Consider the following 26,107-nt stretch of genomic DNA (forward strand, 5'->3'; position numbering starts at 1 on the left):
CAATTGTATTTTACATCTGCTAACAGTGCCCTACTGATTTTTTACTTCAAAAACAGAACCCAAGATTCATTGTGCAGGGAAACTTAAAGCACATTAACTTCACATGAGATGCCTTTTTGTATAAAGCATGGTTTTAAATTCACTATACATCTATTGGAGAAGCTTCTAGTAGGACATTGTTAGTGTTAAGCATTTATTTCTATATTCTATATTCTACTTATAAAATACCTGGAAATAGCTTTTAGCTTACAATCAAGATGCTTTGTCTTATTAGTCTTTCATTTATCAGAGAATCTACCTGGAGAGCAGTATAATTTGGTCAAGTTCCAGAAAAATCCAATATAAAAATGGCTGTTTTGAAAATTTTTAAATCTGCATTGGTCATGAAGGTTCATAAGTTTGTGACTGATTTTTGTACACCCAGAACATACATTCAGTTTCTCATCCCCCCCCCCTTTAAAATAGATCATAAAGGGGATCTTAGCCAAGTAGTCAAATGTCAAATGGTAGTGTTCTAAAACTGAGATTCATGAAAATCTCATTTAAAACTAGAAGAGCTGGTTATCTAAGGAGGGACATTACAGGGCAGAGGTAGATAGAGTAAGTTTTTTCACGCGATGCACCTATTTTTAAAGATGGTTTTTCTTCTTTGGAGAGTTTTTCGTACACAATCATGAAAGTAAATAAAAAGACATGCTCCAATTTTTTTTCAATATCTTCTTTTCAGATATTCTAATGCTTGAGAATTTATTCATGTGTCAAAAAATGGAAGGCCATCCCCTTAATTTCTGCGTATGAAAGAGCCTTCATGGGCCATAAGTTGCCCAGCCCTGATCTAAGCAATGATTTTACACCTTGTCTTTTTCCTCTGTTTTCTAGGAAACAATAAAAGGAAAAAATATTCTTTCTGATATATGCTTAAAAGAAAGCATAGGTTAAAAAAAACCATGTTCACACCTTATACTTATGTTTCCTATGCATTTATCTGTTACCCATCAATGTCTTGTTCCACATTAAACGCCCCCCTTCTCCAGCTGTCTTTCCTACAGTACATTAATTATTCCTCTTTGACTTCCCCCATCTCACTTTACATTTCTTCTTCCACCACTTCTATTTCCAGCCCTCTTTGCAAAGTCAGCAGTTATGGTAGCTTTAAAATGTACAGGAAATAAAGTGTGACTTTTCTTTATTGCACAGACCATTAAAAAAACCCTATCTACTTCCAACTGAAACTTTGCAGGTTTGCAGTCTATTGCATATTTCAAGTCTCTGAAATGTGAGTGAGGTCAAAAGACACAGGACACCCAATCTTTAGGTCACCATTAAGACAAAACTTTTTAACTTATTCAACTTTGACTCCACTGCTACCGATGAGTCAAACCAAATGACTCCATTACAATATCCTGGATGGTTTTTAACTAAATGGGCAGGGATACAGTACTTACAAAGAACAACTGACCTGTTAAATAATCTCCTTGGAGGAGGAAGCAGAGGAATGACAGTGTTGCTTAAACATTCACAAAGAGGACAGAGGAATTCTCCATTTTCCACATCGTAACTTGTGTGCACTCGTAATCTCTGCTGTCGCCTTTGCTCTTTGGCTTGCACAGCATCAAAGTACCTTTACAAAGCCACAGAAAATGCTAACTGAATATTGCAAAACTTGGTCATCAAAATTCCAATGCTTTATTGATCTTCTGACCTGCTGCGCACCCAACAGCTACATACATGCACTCAGGGAAAACTGAGATATGATTATCTTGAAGCACACACATTTTTTAAAAAAACATTACTACACTGGAATATTTCTTATCGATTCTACGTCATTTAGAAAATCTTTAATACTTGGCAGACAAAGTGAAAATATACTTGAGAACATTAAATATAAAGAAATGTGCTGCAACTTTATAGCCTATTAAAGGTAAAGGTAAAGGTTCCCTTGCTCGAAAGCTAGTCAAATCCGACTCTAGGGTTGCGGTGCTCATCTCCGTTTCAAAGCCGAAGAGCCAGCGCTGTCCGAAGACGTTTCCGTGGTCATGTGGCCGGCATGACTAAACACCAAGGCGCACGAAACGCTGTTACCTTCCCACCGAAGTGGTACCTATTTATCAAATTGCAATTTCTTGCTTTCGAACTGCTAGGTTGGTAGGAGCTGGAACTAGAGACGGGAGCTCACCCCGTCTTGCGGCACCCGGGTCTCGAACAGCTGAACTACTGACCTTCCACAGCCTGCAGTTCAGCATCTTAACCACTTGAGCCACCGCAGCTCCTATTACCACAATATAAACATGGCTAGCCCAGTATTGTCCTGAAAGAATTAACACAAGTCTTCTTCCCCTTCCCTTATCAGAAAGATCTCTGCCCTCTTTTCCTAGCCCAGTTTCTTTGGTTATGTCCAACCTCTGGCTCCAAGAAAATTCTTATTTTGTGTTTAAAATATTTTTATGCCACTTTTCCATCCAACACAGGGCCCCCAAGGCAGGCGATCTCTTGTCAGTCCCATTAAAAGGCAGCTTGCTTCACTGCCTATAGTTCCCCTGCTTCCTACATAATCCCCCAATCTACAAATATTTATTAGGAACTCATACAGCCACCCAGTCATCCCAGACTAGGCCCCAGAAGCTGAGCATAAGAGAAAGCAACTATCCTAGCATTTGGTGACAAGGAATCCACTGAAATGCATTACATGAGCATATATACTCATAGGGTTGCCAGCTCCAAGGAACTGATCTCCGTCATCTGGACATTAGTAGTAATTCCAGGAGATATCCAGGCCCCACTTGGAGGATGGCAACTTTAGCTGAATAAGACCTCCTAGCCAACTACACCAGCTGACCAAAATAATCAATTCTAGCTACCTAGTGTCTTCATTTTTTAAAACAAGGGAGTTAGTTACCTTTGCCAGCAGTGGGCATGCATAATATGTCCACAGCTACCAGTATGTGTTCCACATGACAAGTCTGGATGCATGAACAATGGATCATATTTTTCTACATGGAAAAATGTAAAAAATATTAAAGAGGTTTTTTGCAGCCACAAGTTAATTGTAACGTTTACATATAACATACATTTTAAAGGATTGATACTTTCAGTCAGAACAAAGAAACGTTCAAACTGATTTTCAGAACTGTTGACCCTTGGGGAGAAAACCTGAGTCACTAACAAGCAATAGTGCCAAAGTAATTGTATATATAGTAATTGTATATATAGGATAGTAAACTGAAAAAGGAATCTGAGAACTCAAAATTTCATGAGAAAATGAAGAACTCAAATCATTTTGACATGTAAGGCCGAGAACACAAGAAGGCAGTCTATAAACCCATCCCTTCCCCCTTCCAGTCTGTGACCAAGGTAAAAAAAATGTAATTTGACACACCAAAAGTACAGAAGAATGGAAGAGGAAAGCAACCATAAAACAGACAGATAACATTTCTGCACTGCATCCACAAGCATTTTTTCCCCTTGTCCTCTTCTTCCATTGCTTTCTCAACTCCTTCTAGCATGAGCTGTGTCATGTTGAATCCCATGATATCTATCACCTCTACTTTCATTTTCTCATGTTTTAAGAGGTTAATTATGTTTCTATACTTTGTGGAAGATTTCACCAAATCACTTTTACTCTTAGGAACAAAGTCCTTAAAGTACTTCATAACTAAACTGAAAACAATCTGTCTTCTCACTGGGAAGTCATCATGTTTCCCCAAAAATGCAGTAATGAAAACAGAAAAACATAAACTGTATTCACAAAAAATCAAAGAAATACTGACTTTACTGACCAATTTTTTTAAAAACTGACTTTTACTGATTTTATTGACCATTTTCCACCCTTGATAACACTGCCTTATCTCCACTTACCTGGATCTGGAATCACTTTATTTCTATTTTTAGACAAGACTGTTGATCTCTGAACAAATGCTGCAAGGACCATGGCTCTGTTGTCCACTTTAACTTCCTGTTCTTCTTGACACAAAATACAGGTAACCACTTGCCTCTGCTCAGTCACTTTAGTCTGCTCAGGGCCCAAAGCTATAAGCTTGGTATCTGAAACTGAAGGACTAGAATCAAATTATATTAGTGAGTATTTCATTGAAATGTTTTCAAAAATAAGCTAAAATTATTATATGCAGCTCTTTAAATGATATTTTTGCTTCCAGAGGAGTCCTACAAACAATTTTTAAAAGCTCTGTACTGGGCCACATAGCGAACAAATTAAAACCAGCACTCCAGAAAGCACTTTGATGCATCAAGATTACTGCAGTAATGTTACAGAAAGAAACATATGGAAGATTAGGGCTCTCCAACCTTTTTGAGCCTGTGGGCACCTCTGAAATGCTGACAGAGGGTGATGGAAGAGGAAGAAGAAGGAGATTGGATTTATACCCCACCCTTCACTACCTGAAGGAGTCTCAGAGATGGGGGAGATGGGGCCAACCACAAAATGTCAGGGAACAAAGTTGTGTACAAGTTTCCCATAAAAGTAACACTTCAATGTTATTTAGGGCCCAACTGAAGTTGTTGAAGGAGGTTTTTAATCACAAAGTCATATAAATGCCACCATTTCTTCTTTATATCCACTATGTGGACAACTCAATCGATTTTTATACAGGCACTTGCCGATATAAAAATTCGCTGAGTTGCTCACCAAGTCAGTGATATTCATTGGATCAGGAACCACATGTCACTCTGTCTTTTTCAGACAGATGAGCAAGACACATTTTAGTGCCTCTTGACATTTTCACTGTTAAAGTGGAATGATTGAAAGCCTTCCAAAGTTATTTGACTCTTCATCTTACTTGTTATCATGCACTCTGGAGGTAGAAGTTTCAAGTTCATCTAAAGTCTGCTGGAAGAGCTCTTTGTTCTCATCGATGAAATGTCGCTGCATCTCTGACATCTGGGCCATGATCTTCTCTCTTCGCAGCCTGGCTATCTCAGCTTTTCGCTTTCTCTCAGCTTTTTCTTTATCTCGTGAACTCTGCAAAAGTTATTATGTCACAAAGGAATATAACCCAATTCAAATCTAATTTTTAATAATAAAATAGGTGAGACATGTTCTCATGCCTTATTTACTTGCCATTGTCTCTGTGAGGAGACAAACCTCTCCAAAAGGGAGCATGTTTTCATAAGTATTGTGACTTCATGAAACTCTTTACTATGGACTGTGCTATGCTACCACCTTAAACAGGAAAAGCCATTTTATTGATTCACCTGAGCAGTTATCATGAGCTAGATATTAATCTTGACATGGACTCCCACTCAGAACAGCTACATATTGAACTCTCTCCATTCTTTTTAATGTTCTGGCATTCACATCAGTGTCACAATAACATATCATGTGTTTCATTATGTAGATGTTATTAGTGGTCGCTGGCAGAAGCAGCAAAAATGTACAGTGTGGTATCATGTCACAGCTAAATCTGTCTAAATGCTAAAAGGAAGGGAGGAACTATGGCACAGGGCTGCTGCCATGCTGAACATAATATATAGTTCATTTACTTCATTTATACCCCACTTTTCTTCCCAATGGGAACCCAAAGCAGCTTTCATTTTTTTCTTCCCCACCATTCTACCCTCACAACAACCGTACAAGGTAGGTTAGGCTAAGGTTGTGTTACCTGCCCAAAGTTCCCCAAGCAAGCTTTCATGACAGAATGGGGTTTCAAACCTGTCTCCCCCAATCCTTGATCTACACCATCCAAGAAAAGGCAAATATATTTATGACAACATGAAGCATAACCTAAAGTGGAACATGCCAATATTTACTGTAAAACCTTGATGTGTTTTGAGCACTGACTCTTTGGGGCAATAGTTTTTACTAAAAAACTAAGCCCAGTTTTCTAGGCATTTGCACTCTGATTAAAGACTGAAGAGCCTTGTGTACAAAATGCTTGCACTGTGTTGGGTCTTCCTCTTTTGCTGGATCAGTTGATGAACCCACTCGCTTTACTTTACAAGATCAGTTTAACATAGTCAATGTTGGAATAATGTAAGCCAATGCAGAAAAAAGTATAAGAACTTTCAGGCATAATAGTTAAGTGTGTCACATTACATTCAGAACAATTTAACTCAAGTATATGTGCAGTGTGTGGTATGTGCTACATAACTCAAAATCACCACCTTTTTTCATTTCGTTATTTTTACCTCTTCCATAATATTTCCCTCAGCTTCTGATACCGGACTTGTAGAAGACCTTTCTCTTAGCTTCTTAACAGCATTAAAAGTCTAAAAAAAAAGAAAAGAAAACCTTTGTTATTATGTGGTGCTTAGAAAACAAATTTTCAGTCATAAAAATGGGCAAATAATGCACCACCAATTTACCTTTAGTATCCATCTGAACATGTCTTTGTGCACTTCTAGATGGGGTGCATTTTGCAAAGTTTCCAGCATAGCTAAGATACTAGGAGAACTGCTAGGTGCCTCACCAGGCCCTGTTACAAATGAGAAAAGAGAATACATCTCACAATACAAACTTATAAGCATTGACAGCTTCAAGATGGGACTGGATAAACATATGGAGCAGAGGTCCATGAGTGGCTATTAGCCACAAGGTATAGATGGAACACTACATCTGGGGCAGTGATGCTCTGTATTCTTGGGGCTTGGAGTGCACAATGGGAGGGGCTTCTGGAGTTCTGGCCCTGCTGGTGGACCTCCTTATGGCACCTGGGTTTTAGCCACTGTGTGACACAGAGTGCTGGACTGGATAGGCCACTGGCCTGATCCAACATGGCTACTTTTATGTTCTTAATAGTGGATTTGTTTAAACCTATTTTGTTAGATTAAATCCAGCACAGCAAACCAATGCTCGAAAGAGAGTTTATTTCTCAGGATACTTGTGCTTTCTAAAAATCACCACTGTCCCAGAAATGTGGCATGGTACTTTAAAAACATCACATGAGATAACTACATCCCCAGATTGTAGTTATCTCATGTATTCCAGTGGTCCAGGCATTCCAATGGGGTTCCTATTGTGCTGTTTTGGTGTTGTGTTGTAGCGCTATAGCGCTCTTAAAAGAACGTTAAAAAAAGACAGAGATTGCTCGTGCAGGCAAAAAAAGATGGGAAAACCTCGTAATTGGAGGAAGCGCTACGGGGCATTTTACACAGGGTCAATATATTCCATTAGGGAACTGTTACTAAAACGGTTCTGTCTGAAATGTCAGTACAGAAACCGTTAGTGAACAGTTCCTGAAACGGAACATATCGGCTGTCTGAAATTCCCCTATGTTAACTATACAGGACTTATAGTTTCAATCACGGCAATAAAGACAGAAACACGGAAAAGGTGAAATCTCACCATTTGTTTTTCAACTCTCATTTAGAAGAACAGTAAAATGAAGTGCTAGAGACGTTGCCTTACTTTATCAAAAAATAATGTGGGGCACTGTGCTTGAGAATATGAACCTACTTGAGATCTTCTGACTGAAGGTAAATGTAACCAAATTATCTTCATTAGCATTCTCTATGTCCTGTTTTTCTTCTTGTAGTGCCATTCCAATCAAGTGAAAAACCTAAGAAAATAGGACCAGGCTCAGAATTCATTTGTATCTTAGAAGTATTATTTTCCACCACCAATTCATGCAGGAACCAACAGCTTCTGAAGTTTAAGGCTTAAACGCACCCTTTGCAGCATGGACTCAGACCAGGCATATCCATTGTGTTCTATTGCCCACTGCAGTATTGTCTTCATGATGCACAACATGACATCACACTGCAAAATATTGGTCAGGCTTTCAAACAGAGGGCAGAAGGGAGGAAGAACAGGAGGTGGGAGCGCTGGAACAGAAATGAAGTCATTAAATTATCGTACAGCCTTGGTATAGCAGCCTTCATGGCACATAACAGAATAACAGAATCCATAGGCCTCTCAAGTCAAACCAATAGATGTCATTTTTAGGCTCAACACAAGAGGAATTGTTTAGGTTCTACAGCCTGGTTACCAATTCAGTATGGCTGGGTTCCACTACTGCTGGTTTGATAACTTTGAAGAATTATATCACATGGGAAGGACAGATTACCTGTGAAGATCACATACTTCTATTGGGCTAATGGAACTAATGAGAACTTGGCATGTAATCTGCTCCTCTATGCAACCTCAGTCAGCCAAACATAACTGACGCAGTCAGAGACCCAACCATGAGGAAGGAACAATCATACCAGTTAAGTCCATAACACTTGATCCCATATGATATATTTTACAAAATTTATTCTGAGCATATAGACAACTTTGAAACTTCTGGGTTCTTTGACAGGATACACACATCTGTTTTTAGGAGCAAAATTACCTTCCCAATGAAGCTTATTATGGCCACTGGGGCACCAGGCTTGCTGACACAACTGGCCAAGCAGGTGGATGCCAGCCAGCCAGGAGGCAAGCAGATAAATCTCTCCCCACACTATACCACCTCCCGCCAGGATGCTTTTTCAACACTGTCCAAGGTACTGAGCTGTCCTGGGAAGAAGTCACAGTAAAAGGAGTTGGGAGGGAAGAAAGGAGGGGAGTTCTTCTGATTCAGGTACACAATCCAAAATAGAGGGACAAAATTGAGATGTTTAATATCCACCTTCATCCTGAAGTTAAGCAATAAAAGCTGCCAATGCTTGTAATTTCAAGCAGAAATTTAATGGTCCTTTCAAGCCAAAACTACAAAGATAGTCCTGATTAGGCATGTTATCTTTAGGTTCATCTGCCTTTCTTCTTCGGACTGAGCCTTAGCCCCTTTCATTGGAACAAATGAACAGAGCAGCTCCACCATACATATTAATATCAGGTTTTTTGGAAACAAATTTTAAACAGCAGCAACAGTAGCAACTATGGGGTACACCCATATAAATAACAGAATAGATACCTGTATCTTGCCGGCTTTGTCGCCTTAATTTCCTTTGGGCTTCCTCTGCCTTAAAAAAAATTAAAAAGCTAAGTTTTATACTCCAAAGACTCACAAGAATACAACCAATGTTACTTCTGTACAATTAAGAGGCTCTATGTAATTTACTTTTATGTTGTATTTCATCCCACTATATAGGTGCGGTAATAATCCTGCCATTGAGGTTGCACCATTACTAAAGACAGCAAAAAAAGGTTTTGTTTTTATTTCAAAGCATACGTTTGTTCCAGCCTTCAGTTTACAGCAGGATTTTAAAATATTACTGCTCCACAAGCATGACACTGCCATCAAATATATTAGTGCTATGTTTAATGTAAGCAGCTTTATCTGCTAGCATTCCTAACATTATTTTCAGAATTTTATGACAGCACCAAGCAACATGGACACTGCAAGATGAAGTTGTGGGCTAGGTTTTCCATTTGACTCTCACACTGTATTTCTGCCTTTCAGCTACATGCATATTTGGTTTCTTAGACTTTTCAACACATTCCAAAAGATATAAGATCATGCTTAATAAAATTCCAAATTCATAAGCTGACAAGGAACAAAATTTTCAAATCAGACTTCAAGCCAAATACTTGATAGTTTTGCTCCATCAATACTCAAAGTTTAGCTCCTTTACATTCTTGTCTCAGGACCCCAACCCCCAGCCTCCAGAACTCCCCTATCTATCCACTTCTTCCTGGCTAATATCCCACACAACTGGTTCATGTGAGACATCCCCCCGTCCAGCTTTCATCCTATCTTCCTCAGGTTTCTCCAAGTGCCCCTCTTTCCCTCAGATCCACACTTCTCATTCAGTTTCCCTGCATGCCCACAATCCTCATTTCAGTCCTTCATGAGTCTAGTCTATAAGAACATAAGAGAAGCCAATGTTGGATCAGGCCAATGGCCCATCTAATCCAACACTCTGTCACACAGTGGCCAAAAATACCAAAAACTCTTCCTATCCCCACATCTTCTCTTCCTTCACAGAAGTCACATTGTTAGTTAGCACTGTAGTGTTGATATGCTCAATATGAACTTCAATGCTCCCATGAAGCATACAGACAGCTCTAAAGACACATTATCATAGGAAGTGAGATAGTGCAGGAAGGAAAGTTTATGACTGTATATTAATTCTGCACAGAAATCTGGGCCAGTCACATAGACTAAATGCAACAAGCATGAAGGGAAAGGGAAGTGTAGGAAGGGGGAACTGTGTACAATTGAGGATTTCCACCACAGATTTTTTATGGAAATGATCTTTGGTAAACTTCAGGCTTCTGTATTACCATTCCCACCCTCAGCAGTCATCCATGGCTAAATAATTAAAGACTTTAGAATTCCCAAACAACAGTTTGCTGTCTTTCCTCATCTGAAACTTTTTTGTGTGTGCCTATAAACCAGGATTCCAACCCACACTTTAGGAAAAAGTGAAAATCTACAATTAATCTTTTCATCAGATTTGGACAAAACAAATTATGCGCTATTGAGAATGCGTGAGGCTTTAATTGCTGAGCCACATGCAAGATGTGGAAGGACCAAGCTTGAGGAGGTCAGGGCATGTTCCCATAATTACTATCCATGGTATTGTTATGTCTGAGGAGAGCTGTTATCAAGGGTTCATCCAGGAAGGATTTGCAGTGTCAGACCAAATAAGTGATTTCAGTAAATCATAAATCCTTGAATACAAAGAAAGTTTAAGAGAATCCTATCATATTATGGTTAAATATACTCAATTCACATAGTTACCTTAGATTGCTCTGCCCTTGAAAAATGATAAAAATATAAATTGAAATCTTTAGCACAATCTGGTTTCAACTCATACAATCCTCTGCCTGTTAATCCTGGTTTCCTAAAAGATAAAATACAACCATTAGAATTTCACACCATAATTGAAAAATGCTACTTTAGAAGTTCCAGGCAGTAAAAACAACAAACCCTTTAGAAACTCAGAATGGGGTCTATTAGGCAGTGCTAGCAAGGCTTACTGGTTTTACTAGCAGACCAGAAGCACCTCCTAATATCATCTTCTTGGCTGGGTTAAGGAAGGGGAGACAGCAAGGCAGCAGCTACTCTGATTTATAATTTAACATATAAGAAATTTAACTGTAACAGCTTTCTTTTGCCTTCTTTCCATGTGATGTTACCTTTCACAGATTTGTGTAAACAAAAGAAAGAGGTTTGGTCAAAGTTGACCACTTGCTTACAGTCCACAATATTGTCTCTGTTAAAGATGACATTTATTAAAGTGGGCGGTTTGAGCATATGAACATTTGCATATGAAGCTGCCTTATACTGAATCAGGCCATTGGCCTATCAAAGATCAGTACTGTCTACTCAAGTCTGACAGGCACTCTCCAGTATCTCAGGCCTCTGCCTGAGTCTTTCACATCACCTACTGCCTAGTCCTTTTACCTGGAGTTGCTGGGAACTGAACCTGGGGCCTCTGCAGGCAAAGCAAATGCTTTGCCACTGAGCCACTGCAATCAAAAGCATACCCTGCTTTAAGAACACAACTATAGTCTTATGTGATACTGACTGGCCACACAATGTTATTTTATACACTTTTAAAAAGGGTTGTATGAAAAAACATTACTTGAAACAGGCAACTGCTTCAATCACACTTTCCATTCCAGTTTCCTTATTCTCCTGCATAATTTAAAAGGAAACAGAAAATCATGCATTATTACAAGCGTATATTACTTGTGCCTACTTCCCAAATATATCCTCCCGAATCACTTACATAACCATATCATCTATACAATCTGAAGGAAGGATAAGCATGTAAGTCTGTTAGGACTATGATCTCTATACGAATATTCAAAACTGTTTCTGTGAAGGTGGCTGCATTATTTGTGATCTGATTGCACACACACACCCTATTTGGTTGTGTTTTCCCAGCTGAAATATGGCAGTCACAAAAGACCAAAGCATCGCACATGCCATCTTGGTCTTTCTTATTCCAATAAGTTTTCCCACTGCATTTGGGCTACAACAACTGCAGCATGCCTGCAGGAAGCTAAAAAATTCAAACTAGGTGACATTTCTTCAGAAATACAAGGTGATGAGGAAGGAGCACAGAACTAACCCTAAAAGGATATTGGCTGGGAAGAAACTATGTCTCATCAAAGTCTCATTGCCCACCATCAGAAATGAATGGTCCTTTCCCCAAAACCACAAGCGTTACCGCACCCCATAAGGCCTCCCATCCACTTATGAAAGTTATACTCAACATATGTTATAATACGCACATCTTCTGGCAATGCTTTCACTAATTCACTGTGAGCCATGGGTCTGATGCTCAACTGATGGATAATCTCTCGCTTTATTTCATCTGTAGCACTGATCTGACCTACTCCAGGGACAAATCTCTCTCCTGCAAAACACAAACATAATCATGGCACACTCTGATGAATTCTTTTTATTAAACATTCTCTTATAATCTCAATTTTAACCTTCCTGTCCATAAACCAATAAAAATAAAACTCAAACCCAAAATAAAACTCAAACCCAATAAAAATAAACCCAATTCCCATTATGTTGACTGAAATAAAAGCAAACTTACCAACAATTATTATAATTAGGTTCAACATTTCTTCAATCAGTGTATTATTTTGCTGAAGAACATCCTAGGGGGAAAGAAGAATACTAATAATGATTTGCAAATATTTTTCTAGGTGCTTTTATCTATTTGCTGTACTTCAAAAGGAAAATATAACTTTAATAGACTAACAGACCTTATTGGAATTCTCAGAGCTGAACCTTTTGCCATAATCTGGGGTACTAAATATCTGATAAAGTTCAAAACGACTCAGCATTATCATCAGGAAGTGATTTGGATCCATCATGGATGCACCTGTCTAAAGAAATTTTATACATGTTATATGGGCAGGATGAACATAAAAGATGTATTTACACTTGTTAAAAATAAGCTGGTCAACACTTGCTCTTGAAACATGGGGTGTACTGGGGTACCACTTTAGAATGTAATATTCATCTTAATTTGTAATCATACTGCTTGTTTAAGCTCTGCCTAGAAAGAAGGAAGGGACTTCACACAATAGCCTGTGCAATTTTGTTCTCACTACAGCCCCTATGTTTGCACTTCAGTTTTCAATTTTTTTAAATTGCTGCTTCTTACGACTTAATGTACTACTTTTTATGAACCCAAATAATGAGATCAACTTTAGGAAATGTAACAAAACATTTTACCCAAGGGCACTGCACATATACAAAGTTTTTTTCAAAAAAAGAAAAAAGGAATGTAAACTAGTACAAGTCATAGAAATGAACCATTCTTGCATTCAGGTTGGGAAAACATATTTACTGCAGTATCAGATCTTGCTTCCAAGATCCCCTGGATTTACCACTGAATCACCGATACAAGGAAACTATGCATATATGCCTAAAGCTGGTATAGTTAAACATCTAAATAAAAGGGTTTTTAAAGAAACCTCCAAAATAAGAGCACAAATTAATCTAGGAAACTGCAATTTCTGCAAGGTAACTAGTGACTCCTCAAAATACAAATTACCATAACTACAGACATACTGAGCTATTAGGAAAGACATACTTTAAGTATCAAAAATTGATGTTAAACATTGTTACCTGAAGCATTACTATATCTTTGTCAAACATCTCTCTTCTGCATTTCACATTATGATAGTAGTATATCTGGGAGGGAAGGTGACAGTCAAAGTTTGATAAACGGAACATTTAACATATGAAATATGAAGCAGAATATTTACCAGATTGGGGGAAAATTACATTGATGAGAAGCTTGAGAATAAAGCCTGACAAGGCTATCACAGAAGGACTAAGAAAGAAGAGTGTTGCTGAACTGACATAAAAGAATGAGACATAATGTTGCTACTGTGGTGCTGTCTGATCAGTCTCTGTTGACATGAACATGCAAGACTGCTTAACTTCAGAGCTACTCTCGGAATTAAAACTGGTTCAATGAAAAGATAAGTGGCTGCCACCAGAGATACATATGGCTGAAACATTCAGCATTTTTTGTTCAACAAGACGTAAACATGGTAACCAGGATTAGGATTTGGTTCTAAGTCTTGGACAACATGACTCAATAAAACTATTCTAGAGATTTCAAAGATGATTATAATGGAAACACAGCATGAGATACCTTTCAAGTTATCTACTTATCTAGAGCAACTATCCCCTATATATGAGTTTCTCATACGCACAAGAAAATGAGTGAGCAATGATTTTCCACTTAAGACTTACTTGGTTAACAAGTGAGAACCCATTTCTTCGCCACATCCCTGCATGTACTTGGGCACACAGAACTAGACATCGCAGGGGATGCTCTATTAGCATAGGTGGACTAAGTTCACTCTGTATTGATTGAGCATAACACACACAGTTAATTAGACATGAAGTAAGTTAAGGTTAGGACTTAAGAGATGTTTGCAAATGAGAAGAATACCCTTCTCCCTCATGAAAATCTGCATGTATTGCATACTAGTTTGTTCTCCTCCTAACATCACTCTTCATTTATTCCACATTTTTGCTTATATCAGCAACTGTCTTGTTATAAATATAAGCAATTTTACTTTGAACTATCAGTTAAATAAACAAACTAGAATTTCAGTTACTAGTCATACCACTTGAGGCTATTTTCCTCCTTGATCATCTGCTAATTTTGCTTGTTCATTCCTTCAAATGTAGTGTTAAAAGTTAACGGTTTCTTTTACAACCCATTATTACCTGGTTATTCTGATTTCCTAGTTCTATGTGTTGTTTGTTTTCCTTAATCATGGTTAAGGATATGTCTAAATACTAAATACTTAAGGCATGGGTGAAAATCAGTATGAAAACCACTGATTAACCTTGGTAAGAGGACCATTATTTCCATTAACCATGATAGAGCAACATTTGCAGCAAGCCAGTCATGGTTAAGGCATTTCCCTCCTCCTCCAGTTGCAACAGGACAGGCAGTCATCATTGATACATGTAAGAGGCGCATATATAGAGAGGCAAGACAACTTTACTAAATTTGAGTGCATACATGAACACACATAAAACTGCCTAATACTGAATTAGACCACTGGTCCACCAAGGTCAGTACTGTCCGCTCAGACTGGCAGTAACTCTCCAGGTTCTCAGGACAAGGTCTTTCACCTACTATCTGATCGTTTAAACCAAAGATGCTGAGGATTAAACCTAGGATCTTCTTCATGCAAAGCAGAGGTTCTCCCACTGAGCTACTGCCCCCTCCCAACTTCATTCAAGGAAGAAATAAGCTAGTGCTAGAGACCCACTGAATTAGTTCTACAGAACCATAAGCAGAACTCCATAGGCAGCCCCCTCCCATATTCTGCAGCCACTAATAAAAAAGGGAAGGCTCTCAGAACCAGTGTGAGGACTGCAGTCTGAGTGAGCAGCTGTGAAAATGACAGATTCTTCTATGAGTGAGAGTGCCTTCCATTCACATACGGACACTTTCCAATGCAACTCCAACACCTTTACATAATCCTTACTAACCAAAGGTAGATGTTCTGGAAACCTGTATGCCACTTCACTTTTGCTCAGAAGCACATGCAAACCTGTATTAACAAAAGAAGAATATTTGTACAGCAATAAAATATGCACAGTTCTTCTACTTTGAAACCTAGGCAACTGTCAAAGAAGAAGAAATGGTAAGATTTTTTAAAAGTACCATTCTCATATTTGGATATTTAAAAAACAAGCTCTTCGCTAGGATTAAACATGGAAGCAAGATCAATTTCAAATAGAAACTAGACAAACAAAAATATCAGTTTATCCTACACATGCACACTCACACATAGACGCTTCATGAATGTTTTATTGCAACACAAGCAGCAAGAGCTACTACTAACTCGGATAAAAGGGAACTGAATGCAGTTAATACCCTATAAATTTGTGCTTCATTCTCGGCACAAGTAGACATCTCTACCAGCCTGAACAGAGCACAATTTTCCTTTTATGTTTGCTCTAAGCACTTATTTGTATATTTGTAAGCTTGTTTTAAACAGCCAAAGATATTAAATTGTTTCCAGGCCTGTAAATCTCTCAGCCTGAGCAGTCTGAACAAGCCATATTTTTCTGGCTGGCCTGGGAATAAAAACAAGATTTGCCAGCAGCTTATTGGGGCACAATACATAGCTCATTTGTTACATCTAAGTCAGTCAAATAGTTTACTGTATATAGCCATAGGCCATTACAAATTGAGAAAACACATAATAGAGTGATAAATAAAGCCATACAAATGGAATATAAAAATTTGTGATTAAAACAGATTAAAAATTAACAGACTACAGTTTCAAGTTTCAATACCCTCTCAGACCTTAACTTCTTTACTGCAAATGCAAACAGAGAGACTCTGTAGGATACCTGCACATCATTATCGGATAGTAGGAATACAATCTGCTGGCCTACAAATATGAGTTTATGGTAGATAAATTTCCTGCCAAAACTTTAACCCTGGGGTTAGTATATAACAGGCAAAATAAGATATAATGGGGTAAGTCCTCCAGTGTAAGCAATCCACAGACACAGACCTGTTGGTCCAATGGTATTTGAAGATAGCAGCTGGTCAGAACAGCCTCTGGCAGAGTTTGAAAACAGACTGAGGTAAAGATCGCCATAAGAATGTGGTTGGAGATGTTGGTCAAATAAGCTAACCTAAAATGATCTACTTTAAATAAGTTATACCACAGCACTGCTCTAGATTTTAGAATTAAAGAACGATCAATCAGTGCATTGTTTCTAAATATCCAGTCCTTCAGCTGAGAATTATCCACTGAAGGTCCTAACAGGTTGTCTGGGATGGAATATCTTTTTAAAAATGCTATTGAGAAAGCCTTGATACTGCAGATTTTTTGAAAATATGAGATTAAATGATTGTTGGCTATGTGAGTTACAGCTCAAAGAAGCCGGGGAGGGAGAATGGAGGCTGCCTATTTGGTGGGTGGCTAGGTGTGTGGTTTCTGTGCTTGGTCTGTGTGTTTGGTAGGCTTTGTGACCTGTGTATGGGTGAGTAAGAGCGTGGCATGAATTTCCCTGAGCTTGCAACGCTTTTTCTTACACTTGTAATTTATAGCCTAGAGGCTGCAAACTTGGCATCCTAATTCATACCTCAGCTTTAGTTTACATGATGAAACATCTAATGAGTTATCACTTTCAAAAAAATCTGATTTCAGTCCAAAGATAACAGGCACCTGAGTTTAAAGCAATGTGCTTTTCTACATTTTGGTTCAGATGAGTAGGATGACATGCCTAATACCAGAATGCAGCAACAAGCAGGTTTATTTTATTTATTTATTTGATATTTATACCGCCCACCCCATGAACAGGTTCACAAAATACCATGTAAAGCAATTTGTTCAGATGCCAATCAGATTAATTTTAATATAGCAGTGGTGCCCTGATGCCAAGTGGTGTCAAGGCCACTGGTGGGGGGGTTGGCCAGGAAAAGGTTCACAAGCTCATGCCATAACGTTGGTAGTCCATTACATTAAGAAAAAAAGGAAGGCTGTAGTTTGTATGATTGTGGCAGCAGCCAAAAAACCTACAAATAAATCACAGCTAGGAAAATACATAACTTCTGAATTTTCGTGAAATATCCGTGCTTGAAAACATACACACACACACACACACAGAGTTGGTACCTACCTGCAAGTAAACGAGAAACTGGGAGATGAATGCTAACTTTTTCTTGAGAAACACAATATCGGATAGTCTCAACTGAGTGTCCACACATGCTGAGAACAATCGGCTGCTCCCCATCAGCAAAGCCACTGTGGCATTGCATTAATGCAGACAAGCATTTTTTATATGCTTCAATTAGCACTTTTTCCTTAAAAAAAAGGAAAAAGGAGGAATAGATTTACAGTCAAGAAAACACAGGCCTTCAATATTATAACAATACTAGGAGTAAGGCCCGTTGTGGGAAGAAATACAACGAGCTCTAGAAGAAAGCTCCAGGTGAGTGTCCCAGCTGTGGCCGGTGGGGTGGCAGAGGAAAGGGGAAAATAGAGGGAGGCAAGCCATGTTTATTTCCTTTTGCCTAACTATAAGGCAGGGCTGTCTCAAGTCATTTTGCTGCCCAAGTGGGAAGTATGGGAGGACAGCCTCATGGTAACGGGTATGGTTCCCTTCACCCCTGACTAATGTTGATTTGGGGTTATGCAGTGGCAGCGAAGGTAGAGAAGCACCTCCTCCTATGCCATGTCTTCTGGGTTCCAAGGGTCTGGAAAGCGGTTCCATAGCTAGTTACAGGGTTGCCAACTCTGGGTTGGGAAATACCTGTAGATTTGAGGAGTAGAGCCTTAGGGAGCATGGTTTGGGGTGTGGAGGGATCTAAGCAGGGTATAATTACATAAAATCCATTGCCCAAAGCAGCCATTTTTTCCCGGGGAACTGATCTTGGAGATCTCCAGGTGCTGTCTGGAGGCTGGCAACGCTAAGGGGATGGCTAGACCTGTACATTTGAGGGGTAGAGCCAGAGTTTGGTGTGCGGAGGAACCTCAGCAGGGTATAATGCCACAGAGTCCATTGCCCAAAGCAGCCATTCTCTCCAGAAGAACTGATCTTGTAGATCTCCAGGTGCTGCCTGGAGGCTGGCAACACTAAGGGGAGGGCCAGACCTGTAGGTTTGAGGGGTAGAGCCTGGGGAGGCCAGGGTTTGGTGGAGTCCACTGCCCAAAGCAGCCATTGTAATAGCTGGGAAATTTTCTGTAGGAGAAATGATGTTCTGTGGCTGGGGAACAAGGTGATTTCTGGGAGATCTCCAGGCCCCACAGGGAGACTGGCAACTCCAGTGACCATTTAAGGGAAGATTGGAATATGTATTTTGGCAACTCCAGTGACCGTTTAACAGAAGACTGGGATATGAATTTTACCTCAGGACACATTTAGTGACTCCCAACAGCCAGAACCAAAGTGTTTAGAGTGTTAGAGGGAAAGGCCAATCAGGCCACATATGCAAATGACCTCTGTGTTCTGACTGGCAATTGGGGGGAGAGGAACAGCAAACTGTTTAGAATATTGGAGGCGAGACTCAGGCAACGCAGCCAGTGGATAGGGACAGCTTCTGACAGATCACAGAGCGAACCAGTTTTGGAATGAATGGAATCCTGCCACCCCAGATCAGCTTTATTATATAAGGAAATTACTGCACACTTGTGGTCAAAAGTGTTTTTTTAAAAAACAAAAATCTTCAAGCACTACTCCTAAATCAGTTGTTTTATGCATTTTTTCTACCCAAACTATTGACCTTCGAATTAAGATTTCAATTACACTTGTTACTTTGAACAGTGTGGACAACATAGATCAGTAGTGGCCAAGCTAAACCTCCTTAAAAACCTGGCCAACAACATCCATCCCTTCATACTGTGTGGTTTACCTACAAAAATTTACATACTAAGCAACAGCAAAAAGAGAGCAGATTTGTAGCCAAAGTTACACAAGCTATACAGTCTGCTTTCAAAATCCCACTTATATACTGATGAAACTGCAAAAATTATTACAAACATTGATTATGGCCTGCTCTTCTGATTAGTAGGGGATGAAGCAACTATGGGAACAGATTTTGTAAATGCTCTCTTCCTTGTCCTCCTAGGGAGATTCCATAGTAAATTAAATCTCCTAAATAGTAAATCTCCTAGGGAGATTCCATAGTAAATTAAACTCTGGAATATTTGTATTCCAAACTCTAGGCTTGAAAAACATCACATGGTCTTTAAGGTCCATTTAAAAACTAACAATAGTTCATTTCCATCGAGAAGTCACATGCAGATGTCCTACAAACAACATTAAACATTTTTACTAATTCAAAACTATTTGGAGATTGTCTGCATGACACAAAGCTTACATCTAAAGCACACCAGTCCTGCATCATTGAGATGACATGTGTTAATCTCATCTGTAATGTGAAAGCTGCTTCCCACTCTGGTTCCATTTCAATGTGCTGTCCAACTTGGCGGGTAATTGGATCCATACCCTTTACACAGAGAAAGTCACACAGGTTAAGAGAAGCTTAAAAACAAGATGACAGATTAGCACTGAGACCCACCAAATCTTGCTTAAAACACACTGTAGAAAGAACATGTTCTGCTGAAACTTGGGCAGCTATTAACTGCCTCAGTTCCATACATAAACATACATGAAGCTGTCTTACACTGAATCAGACCTTGGGTCCATCAGTGTCTACTCATTCTGGCAGCAACTCCCCCGGGTCTTACCTTCACACCATCTACTACTGGACCTTTTTAACTGCAGATACCAGAGACTGAACCTAGAATTTCTAGCATGTCAAGCAGATACTCGACTACTAAGGCACAGCGCCTCCCCAAAGTACCTTACCTCTTCCTTGATTGAAACAACGAAACATAACAGTAACATCTGCAAAATTCTGGCAAACTAAAAATGGAGACCATAGCATGTGACAAAAAAAATCACCAACCTGCATACACTTAAGCAATTCCAAGAAGACATCAAATCCATCTAGAAATTTTTGCCTCAGATCATCTGACCAGTCAACTGGTTTGCTTATCAACACATACCTAAATACAGAAGAAATCGACAAGGTTATTTTTGCATATGCATGTGGAAATATTTTACTTGATTATTAGAAATACATACACTCACTTTAAATCCAAAATCAGACTTTGGACTCGTTTGAATTTGAAAGCCTGGAGCGCAGTGTACCGTTCAAATTGAAACCTGCCCTGTATGTCTCGATGTCGTAAGTGGTCCATAAAAGTTGAGATGATAGTAGTCATAAGGTTCTCTTCTATTATTAACATTCGAGCCTATGTCAAAATAGATTAAAAGTTGTGTTTTAATCAACATTCAATACTGGCAAGAACAAGGGACTCAACTAACACAGACGCTTCCTCAAGAGTTAACTGTAGGTGTCCAATGTAGTTTTATGTCTGCAGCTAAAATAGCTTGGCCTATATAGAGTCTGAGGTATATGGTTGGACCCAGTGTAATGTTTCAACAAACACAAGGAATTCCACGAGTGGAATGTTACTTTCTTAGCTTCCCCCTCCCACAGCAGTCTAAAATGCTGTTCCTGGGGGGCCCCTCTCCCCCAGGAGCAGGATTTCAGGGGGCATTTCAGTCTACTGCAGGAGTGCTGAGCTGCAAAAGTAGCACTGTCTAGGTTTAAGTTCTTGAACCTGTGGAAATGCTGAGCTAGATCCAACCCATGTACCTCTGAACTCCTTGGAAGAAAAACGTACGATTACGCAAAGCTATGTCTGTCTCAAGGAACTATGCTTTTCATGACTGTCAGAATTACATCTAATGACTACATGAACCCAGGCATACACTAATGTGTTTAATCTAATGGTTTTTATAATCTGATTATAATCAGGCTTATGAAATGGCAGCCAATAATATGGTAAATTACAGAACAGACTATTTAAATCTCTTCACCAAGGCAATGTATTTAAGATCATGGAATTTCCACATTTAAAGGCAGCATCACTGAATACCAGTTGCCCCAGGGGAAGAAACCACGAGGTGGCTTTGGCCTACAAGCCATGCTTGGAGGATTTCCAAGGCTACCTGGGGAAACAGGATGCTGGGGTAGGTGGACCTCTGGACAGTTGCAGCAAGGCTCTTATACACAATCAACCTCCATTCATCTCTTACTGAAAAGTATTAAACAATTCATGAACACTGGAGAATTAGATGACACCACTTTGCTCTCCAACAGCATGGAAGCAGGGATATTAATAAGTATCTATCACACTTTTGTCCTGCCCTTCCTCCTAGGAGCGCAAGATGGCATTCATGGTTCTTTCTTCTCCCATTTATGAGGAAGGTCAGGATAAGAGAGAACAAATGGTCAAAGCTCACCTAACGAGCCTTGGCTGAAAAGGGATTTGTACCTGGGTCTCTGCAGTTCTTATGTGGCTCTAACCACTGTGACACAGGCACTCATGAGAAGCTATTGCAGACATGCCTGGCACTAAAAACACGCAATGGAAAATATTAAACCATTCTTAAAAGGACTCTAAATCATATATCTTTTCGATTTCACCAAGCCCCTCTTTACACGGTGGCTTTTTTCAGAATAGCAGTTCTGCTACGCAACTGTTATAGCCCACCTACAAATATAATATTGTGAAACTAGAGACTGAATAAGCCACCAGTGGAAAAACTGCATGGGGCTCTGAGCCAAAACAGTGTTTCATTCAATATTTAAGTACTTACAAGTGAAGGCACTGTGAATATCTGTACCGAGAGGTCAGCAATTGAGTACTCTCTGTCGTGGTCATCTTTCACATAATCATTCTGCAATCGCTCATAATTCTATTAAGAAGGAGGCAAAAAAGGCAAAGGGTGCCAACTATCAGTTTTAAAAAGACAGCACTACTCACCAGAGTAGGTACAGTGAAGAGCTGAACAGACAGAGCAGTCACCGACACTGCCCGCTCGTGATCATCCTCCATAAAATCTCTCTGCAACTGCCGGTAATTCTAAACAACAAGGGGGAAATTCACCTCTAATCCGCACTGACTGGATGTTTTAATGTTTGCAGTGGGGAAAATTCTGCACTATAACTGCATTGTTTTAGAGAAAGTGAAAAGCAAACTTACATTACAAATTATCAGGCCAGTTATAAGATACATTTATAGCAACAGTAGTTTCTCGTATAAATAAGGTGGTTAATTAAAAGTGCTGCAAGTATCAATTGTTACATACAATTCAATTAGATTTAGATGATATTCAAAGGCAATCTTTGGAGAGCAATGGACTATATTTTTATTTTCAGAGTATTTGGTTGGCTTCTTTTTTTTTAAGGGACATCAGAGCTTCCCCTAACACAAAAAGCACAGGCTTCGAAAGCATGTCTGATACATGCTAAAATAAAATAACAATGAAAAGAAAAAAGAATTTGTTCTCATTTGTGTTGCCAAGAGTGGCAACATATGCCATCCAAATCACAAAGAAATATAAAATTCCACATTTAGGCTATAACCCAAAGTACAGTGTGTGTGTATACATATACACACACGCATGCTCCAATGTGCCCAAAGAGATCCCATGCAATTACATTCCCCATTAGTGCATAGGACAATTCCACAAATGCACGGTACATGTAGAAATGCACCTGACATCATTCAACGGGAAGCCCTTGCATACAAAGAAGTTCCAGTTATGCCCTAGGATTCTTACAAACATAAGGAGCCCCAGGTGGTTACTGCTTAGTTATATGTATTCCATTCTAAAGTTAAAGCTTATATTTTTAAAAACACTTCTCAATGAATGTAAAGTTACTTACTCTAGCAAACCGGATAGCAAAAAGTTTCTTGTATTTCAAATCCATAAGGAGGCTGCTCATGAATAACTGATGATACACACTTCTGGCTCCTGTTTTTAAAAGTTAGGCATTAAGGATGATTAAACAATAGCAATGATTACAAAATAATAAAAACTCTTGAATAGCTTTACATCATTCACCAACAATACTTTTAAAATATTGGTAGTAGTAAACAGAGGAATCATCGGTGAGGGTCTTTTAAGTCCAAACCCAGGTCCCAATCTGGAGACAAGGGCCCTACCTAAAATTGCTCCAAGGCCTTGGTTGCACAGTTAGGATCCCCCACCCCAACAGTGAAATTAGTTCAGAGCCCAATGAGGATTTAGATGTTCTTTAATTCAAAATGGCAGCCACTCCATAGTGTATCAAACACAAAAAAATAGAAATACAGCAAATGCAGTTATACAAATAAACAGAATAATCTGTCACGCTGTACAAATCACACTAGAGACTACTGTCTTCTTATACAGTTCTACTTACAACTGTGATTGATGTGAATCTGTAGAGATTTTTATTTTCAAGGACTATTAGGTCACTATTTAACTGGTGTAGTTGTCATTTATGCATGGTGGCAATTTTGGTTGTAAGCAGAACCGTATAAGAAGACAGTAGTCTCTAGTGTGATTTGTACAGTGCGACAGATTATTCTGTTTATTTGCTTGTATAACTCCATAGTGTATGGCAAACTGAGGATTACAACAGTCATACTGTAGTATCTAAATAAATAAAGTATCTAAATAAGGGAAACACTGAGCCATACAGCACAGGAAATGAGTTAAGACATGACAGGGCATCAAGCAGTACCCAATGCAACTCCTAGCCAATCAGCTTCATTGTCCCATCTCTTTGGGGATGCCAAATTTCGGTTTGGTTTAGAGTGTAGTACTGGGCACAGTTGCATGCTGTGTCACTTTGATCCTTACTCCCTATGGTCTTATGAGCAGTGTTTTCCTATTTAAGGTGCATTCCATACATCTACCTTAGAGCCTTCTATACATCAAAGATCTCCTGATCTGTACATGCCCTCTCTTCCCAGTTGCTAGTTGCCTTGCAATTGGTTATCCATGCTACTCTGGCTATATGGAGGAAGTATGTGTGCAGTGCGCACCTGTAGAATTACACCTTAATTTCTTTTCTTTAAAACATGAATACCTCACCTTTCCAGAGTTTAGAATCAGACAGCATAAGCTTATCAACAAGAGAAGAATTTTCTCCCTCTGGTCCTTCCTGTAAGCCAACTTGACACAATATTCTTCTAAGACCATCTGGGTGTTTTAAGACAGAAAAAGAATAAACAAGTTTATTTTAGAAATCAAATTTCTGCCATAAAGTTGTACTTACATTAAAAGTTGTACTTATATTAAAATATTTATACTTTGCCTTTCCCTTGTGGCTCAAAGTGACATACTTTCAGGTCATAACTATATATAATACCATTATATAAAACCCCTCCATACACACAAAAAAAACACCTGCAGCTCAACCTGCATTAAAAGTCCTAGAAAATAAAATGGCCTTACGGCATGTCCTAAAGACCTCTAAGAGTAACAGCACATCCCTCACCTGCTCTGAGCATTTGTTGGACAAGGTGGGAGGCATTACTAAAGAGGAATAGGTTCTGACAGATGCCAAGCAAGCAATCATTAGTGGGGAGACAACTAGAAGGTGGCAACTAGAGGACTGTAACTGACATACTGGACACCTTGAGCTGAACTCTGAAATGAACTAGCAGCCTATATAGTTGTTTTAAAATAAGCAAGATGTGCACTCATCAGTCAGCCCTTGAAAATAACAAGGCTGCTGCATTCTAGACTAACTGAAGTTTCCAAGTTGTCTTTAAGGGCAGCCCCATTTTACAAGAGACCATTTTACAAGTGTTACAAGAGACCAACCATGATGTTACAAAAGCAAGGATCACCATGGCCAAGCTGCACAAATCTACAAAAGGACAAAGTTGGCAAACAGAACACAGGTAATAAAATGTACTCTGCTACCACAACAATCTGCTTTTCAAACAACAAAGCTGGGTCTATGTGCACATTCAGGCTCCTAACCTATTCAGCAAGCACCAACTCTGCTCCAAACAAAACAAGTAGATCCCATCCTTCCAAAGCCACAGCCATTCTGGCCAGCATTACTTCTTCCTCGTCTGGATTCAGCTTGTTCTGCCTTAGGCACTTGACCACAGTCCCCTAAAATTCTTTAGAACTGAGACAGATGCATCTGCAGGCTTAGATATTTAAATGTACAAGTAACCAGCATCTGCATAATGACAGCATCCAACCCCAAAGCTCTGGGTGACCCAATCCAGCAGCCACACATAAATACAGAAGTGACATGTGAAAAAAGAGAACCCTGAGGCCCTCCAAAATTCAGATCCCAAACTGCTGACTCTACTCTCCCAGTGAAAATTGTGTCCAAACAAACAAAAGACCAAAACCACCAAAGGGCTAGTCCTCCAATACCAGCTTTAACCAATGCATAAGGACAGAAAGATCAATGGATAGATCTAAAAATTAACAGGGATGACTATTCCCTGTCCAGCTTTAAATGAAAATCATCCACCAGTTCAACAAATTTGGAACTCAAGCACCTTTGAGGCCAGCAACCAACATGCAGAAACCTAAAATAGAAAGTATTAATTGGTCCAATTTTGACTGGCCAATCAAATTAGTTTTGACTTACTGCAACATAAACAACCACTTCACTAAAAATAATAAAGACAAGAACCTAAGACTCCAAGCTTCTGATGTGAGGACCATTATATCCAAAGATATTATGCTTTCAAGGGGGACTATATATATCAGATTCACAAGAACAAGTGTCAAAGCTATACACATTTTCAATACATCGTGGAAGAAAAAGTACGGTTGTGCATCTTGGTCTACCATTTTGTCCCAAAGAAGTGATCTAT

At 39.1% G+C, this 26,107-nt stretch overlaps 1 protein-coding gene across 2 annotated transcripts in view; it reads right to left on the reverse strand.

Annotated features, from left to right (window-relative positions):
• The window catches only part of UBR2 (ubiquitin protein ligase E3 component n-recognin 2), a 67,197-nt gene that overhangs the window by 20,488 nt on the left and 20,602 nt on the right, over positions 1 to 26,107 (reverse strand). The window contains exons 9-32 of one of the 2 annotated variants that reach the window (XM_015411114.1): positions 24,351 to 24,458; positions 23,155 to 23,243; positions 22,083 to 22,181; positions 20,505 to 20,668; positions 20,320 to 20,419; positions 19,729 to 19,857; positions 17,529 to 17,712; positions 15,378 to 15,439; positions 14,118 to 14,228; positions 13,482 to 13,547; positions 12,611 to 12,733; positions 12,439 to 12,502; positions 12,125 to 12,249; positions 11,470 to 11,522; positions 10,623 to 10,725; positions 8,850 to 8,898; positions 7,622 to 7,776; positions 7,409 to 7,511; positions 6,319 to 6,428; positions 6,142 to 6,222; positions 4,794 to 4,975; positions 3,856 to 4,055; positions 2,897 to 2,990; positions 1,460 to 1,621 (exon numbers count right to left, since the gene is read on the reverse strand). In XM_015411114.1, coding sequence (XP_015266600.1) covers positions 1,460 to 1,621; positions 2,897 to 2,990; positions 3,856 to 4,055; positions 4,794 to 4,975; positions 6,142 to 6,222; positions 6,319 to 6,428; positions 7,409 to 7,511; positions 7,622 to 7,776; positions 8,850 to 8,898; positions 10,623 to 10,725; positions 11,470 to 11,522; positions 12,125 to 12,249; positions 12,439 to 12,502; positions 12,611 to 12,733; positions 13,482 to 13,547; positions 14,118 to 14,228; positions 15,378 to 15,439; positions 17,529 to 17,712; positions 19,729 to 19,857; positions 20,320 to 20,419; positions 20,505 to 20,668; positions 22,083 to 22,181; positions 23,155 to 23,243; positions 24,351 to 24,458 — 2,716 coding nt within the window. Of the gene's footprint in view, positions 1 to 1,459; positions 1,622 to 2,896; positions 2,991 to 3,855; positions 4,056 to 4,793; positions 4,976 to 6,141; positions 6,223 to 6,318; positions 6,429 to 7,408; positions 7,512 to 7,621; positions 7,777 to 8,849; positions 8,899 to 10,622; positions 10,726 to 11,469; positions 11,523 to 12,124; positions 12,250 to 12,438; positions 12,503 to 12,610; positions 12,734 to 13,481; positions 13,548 to 14,117; positions 14,229 to 15,377; positions 15,440 to 17,528; positions 17,713 to 19,728; positions 19,858 to 20,319; positions 20,420 to 20,504; positions 20,669 to 22,082; positions 22,182 to 22,249; positions 22,349 to 23,154; positions 23,244 to 24,350; positions 24,459 to 26,107 lie in introns of both variants that reach the window. The other variant, XM_015411115.1, reaches the window with a different exon arrangement.

Source organism: Gekko japonicus, unplaced genomic scaffold, assembly GCF_001447785.1.
Source record: "Gekko japonicus isolate JY-2015 unplaced genomic scaffold, Gekko_japonicus_V1.1 scaffold723, whole genome shotgun sequence".
Classification (NCBI taxonomy): domain Eukaryota; kingdom Metazoa; phylum Chordata; class Lepidosauria; order Squamata; family Gekkonidae; genus Gekko; species Gekko japonicus.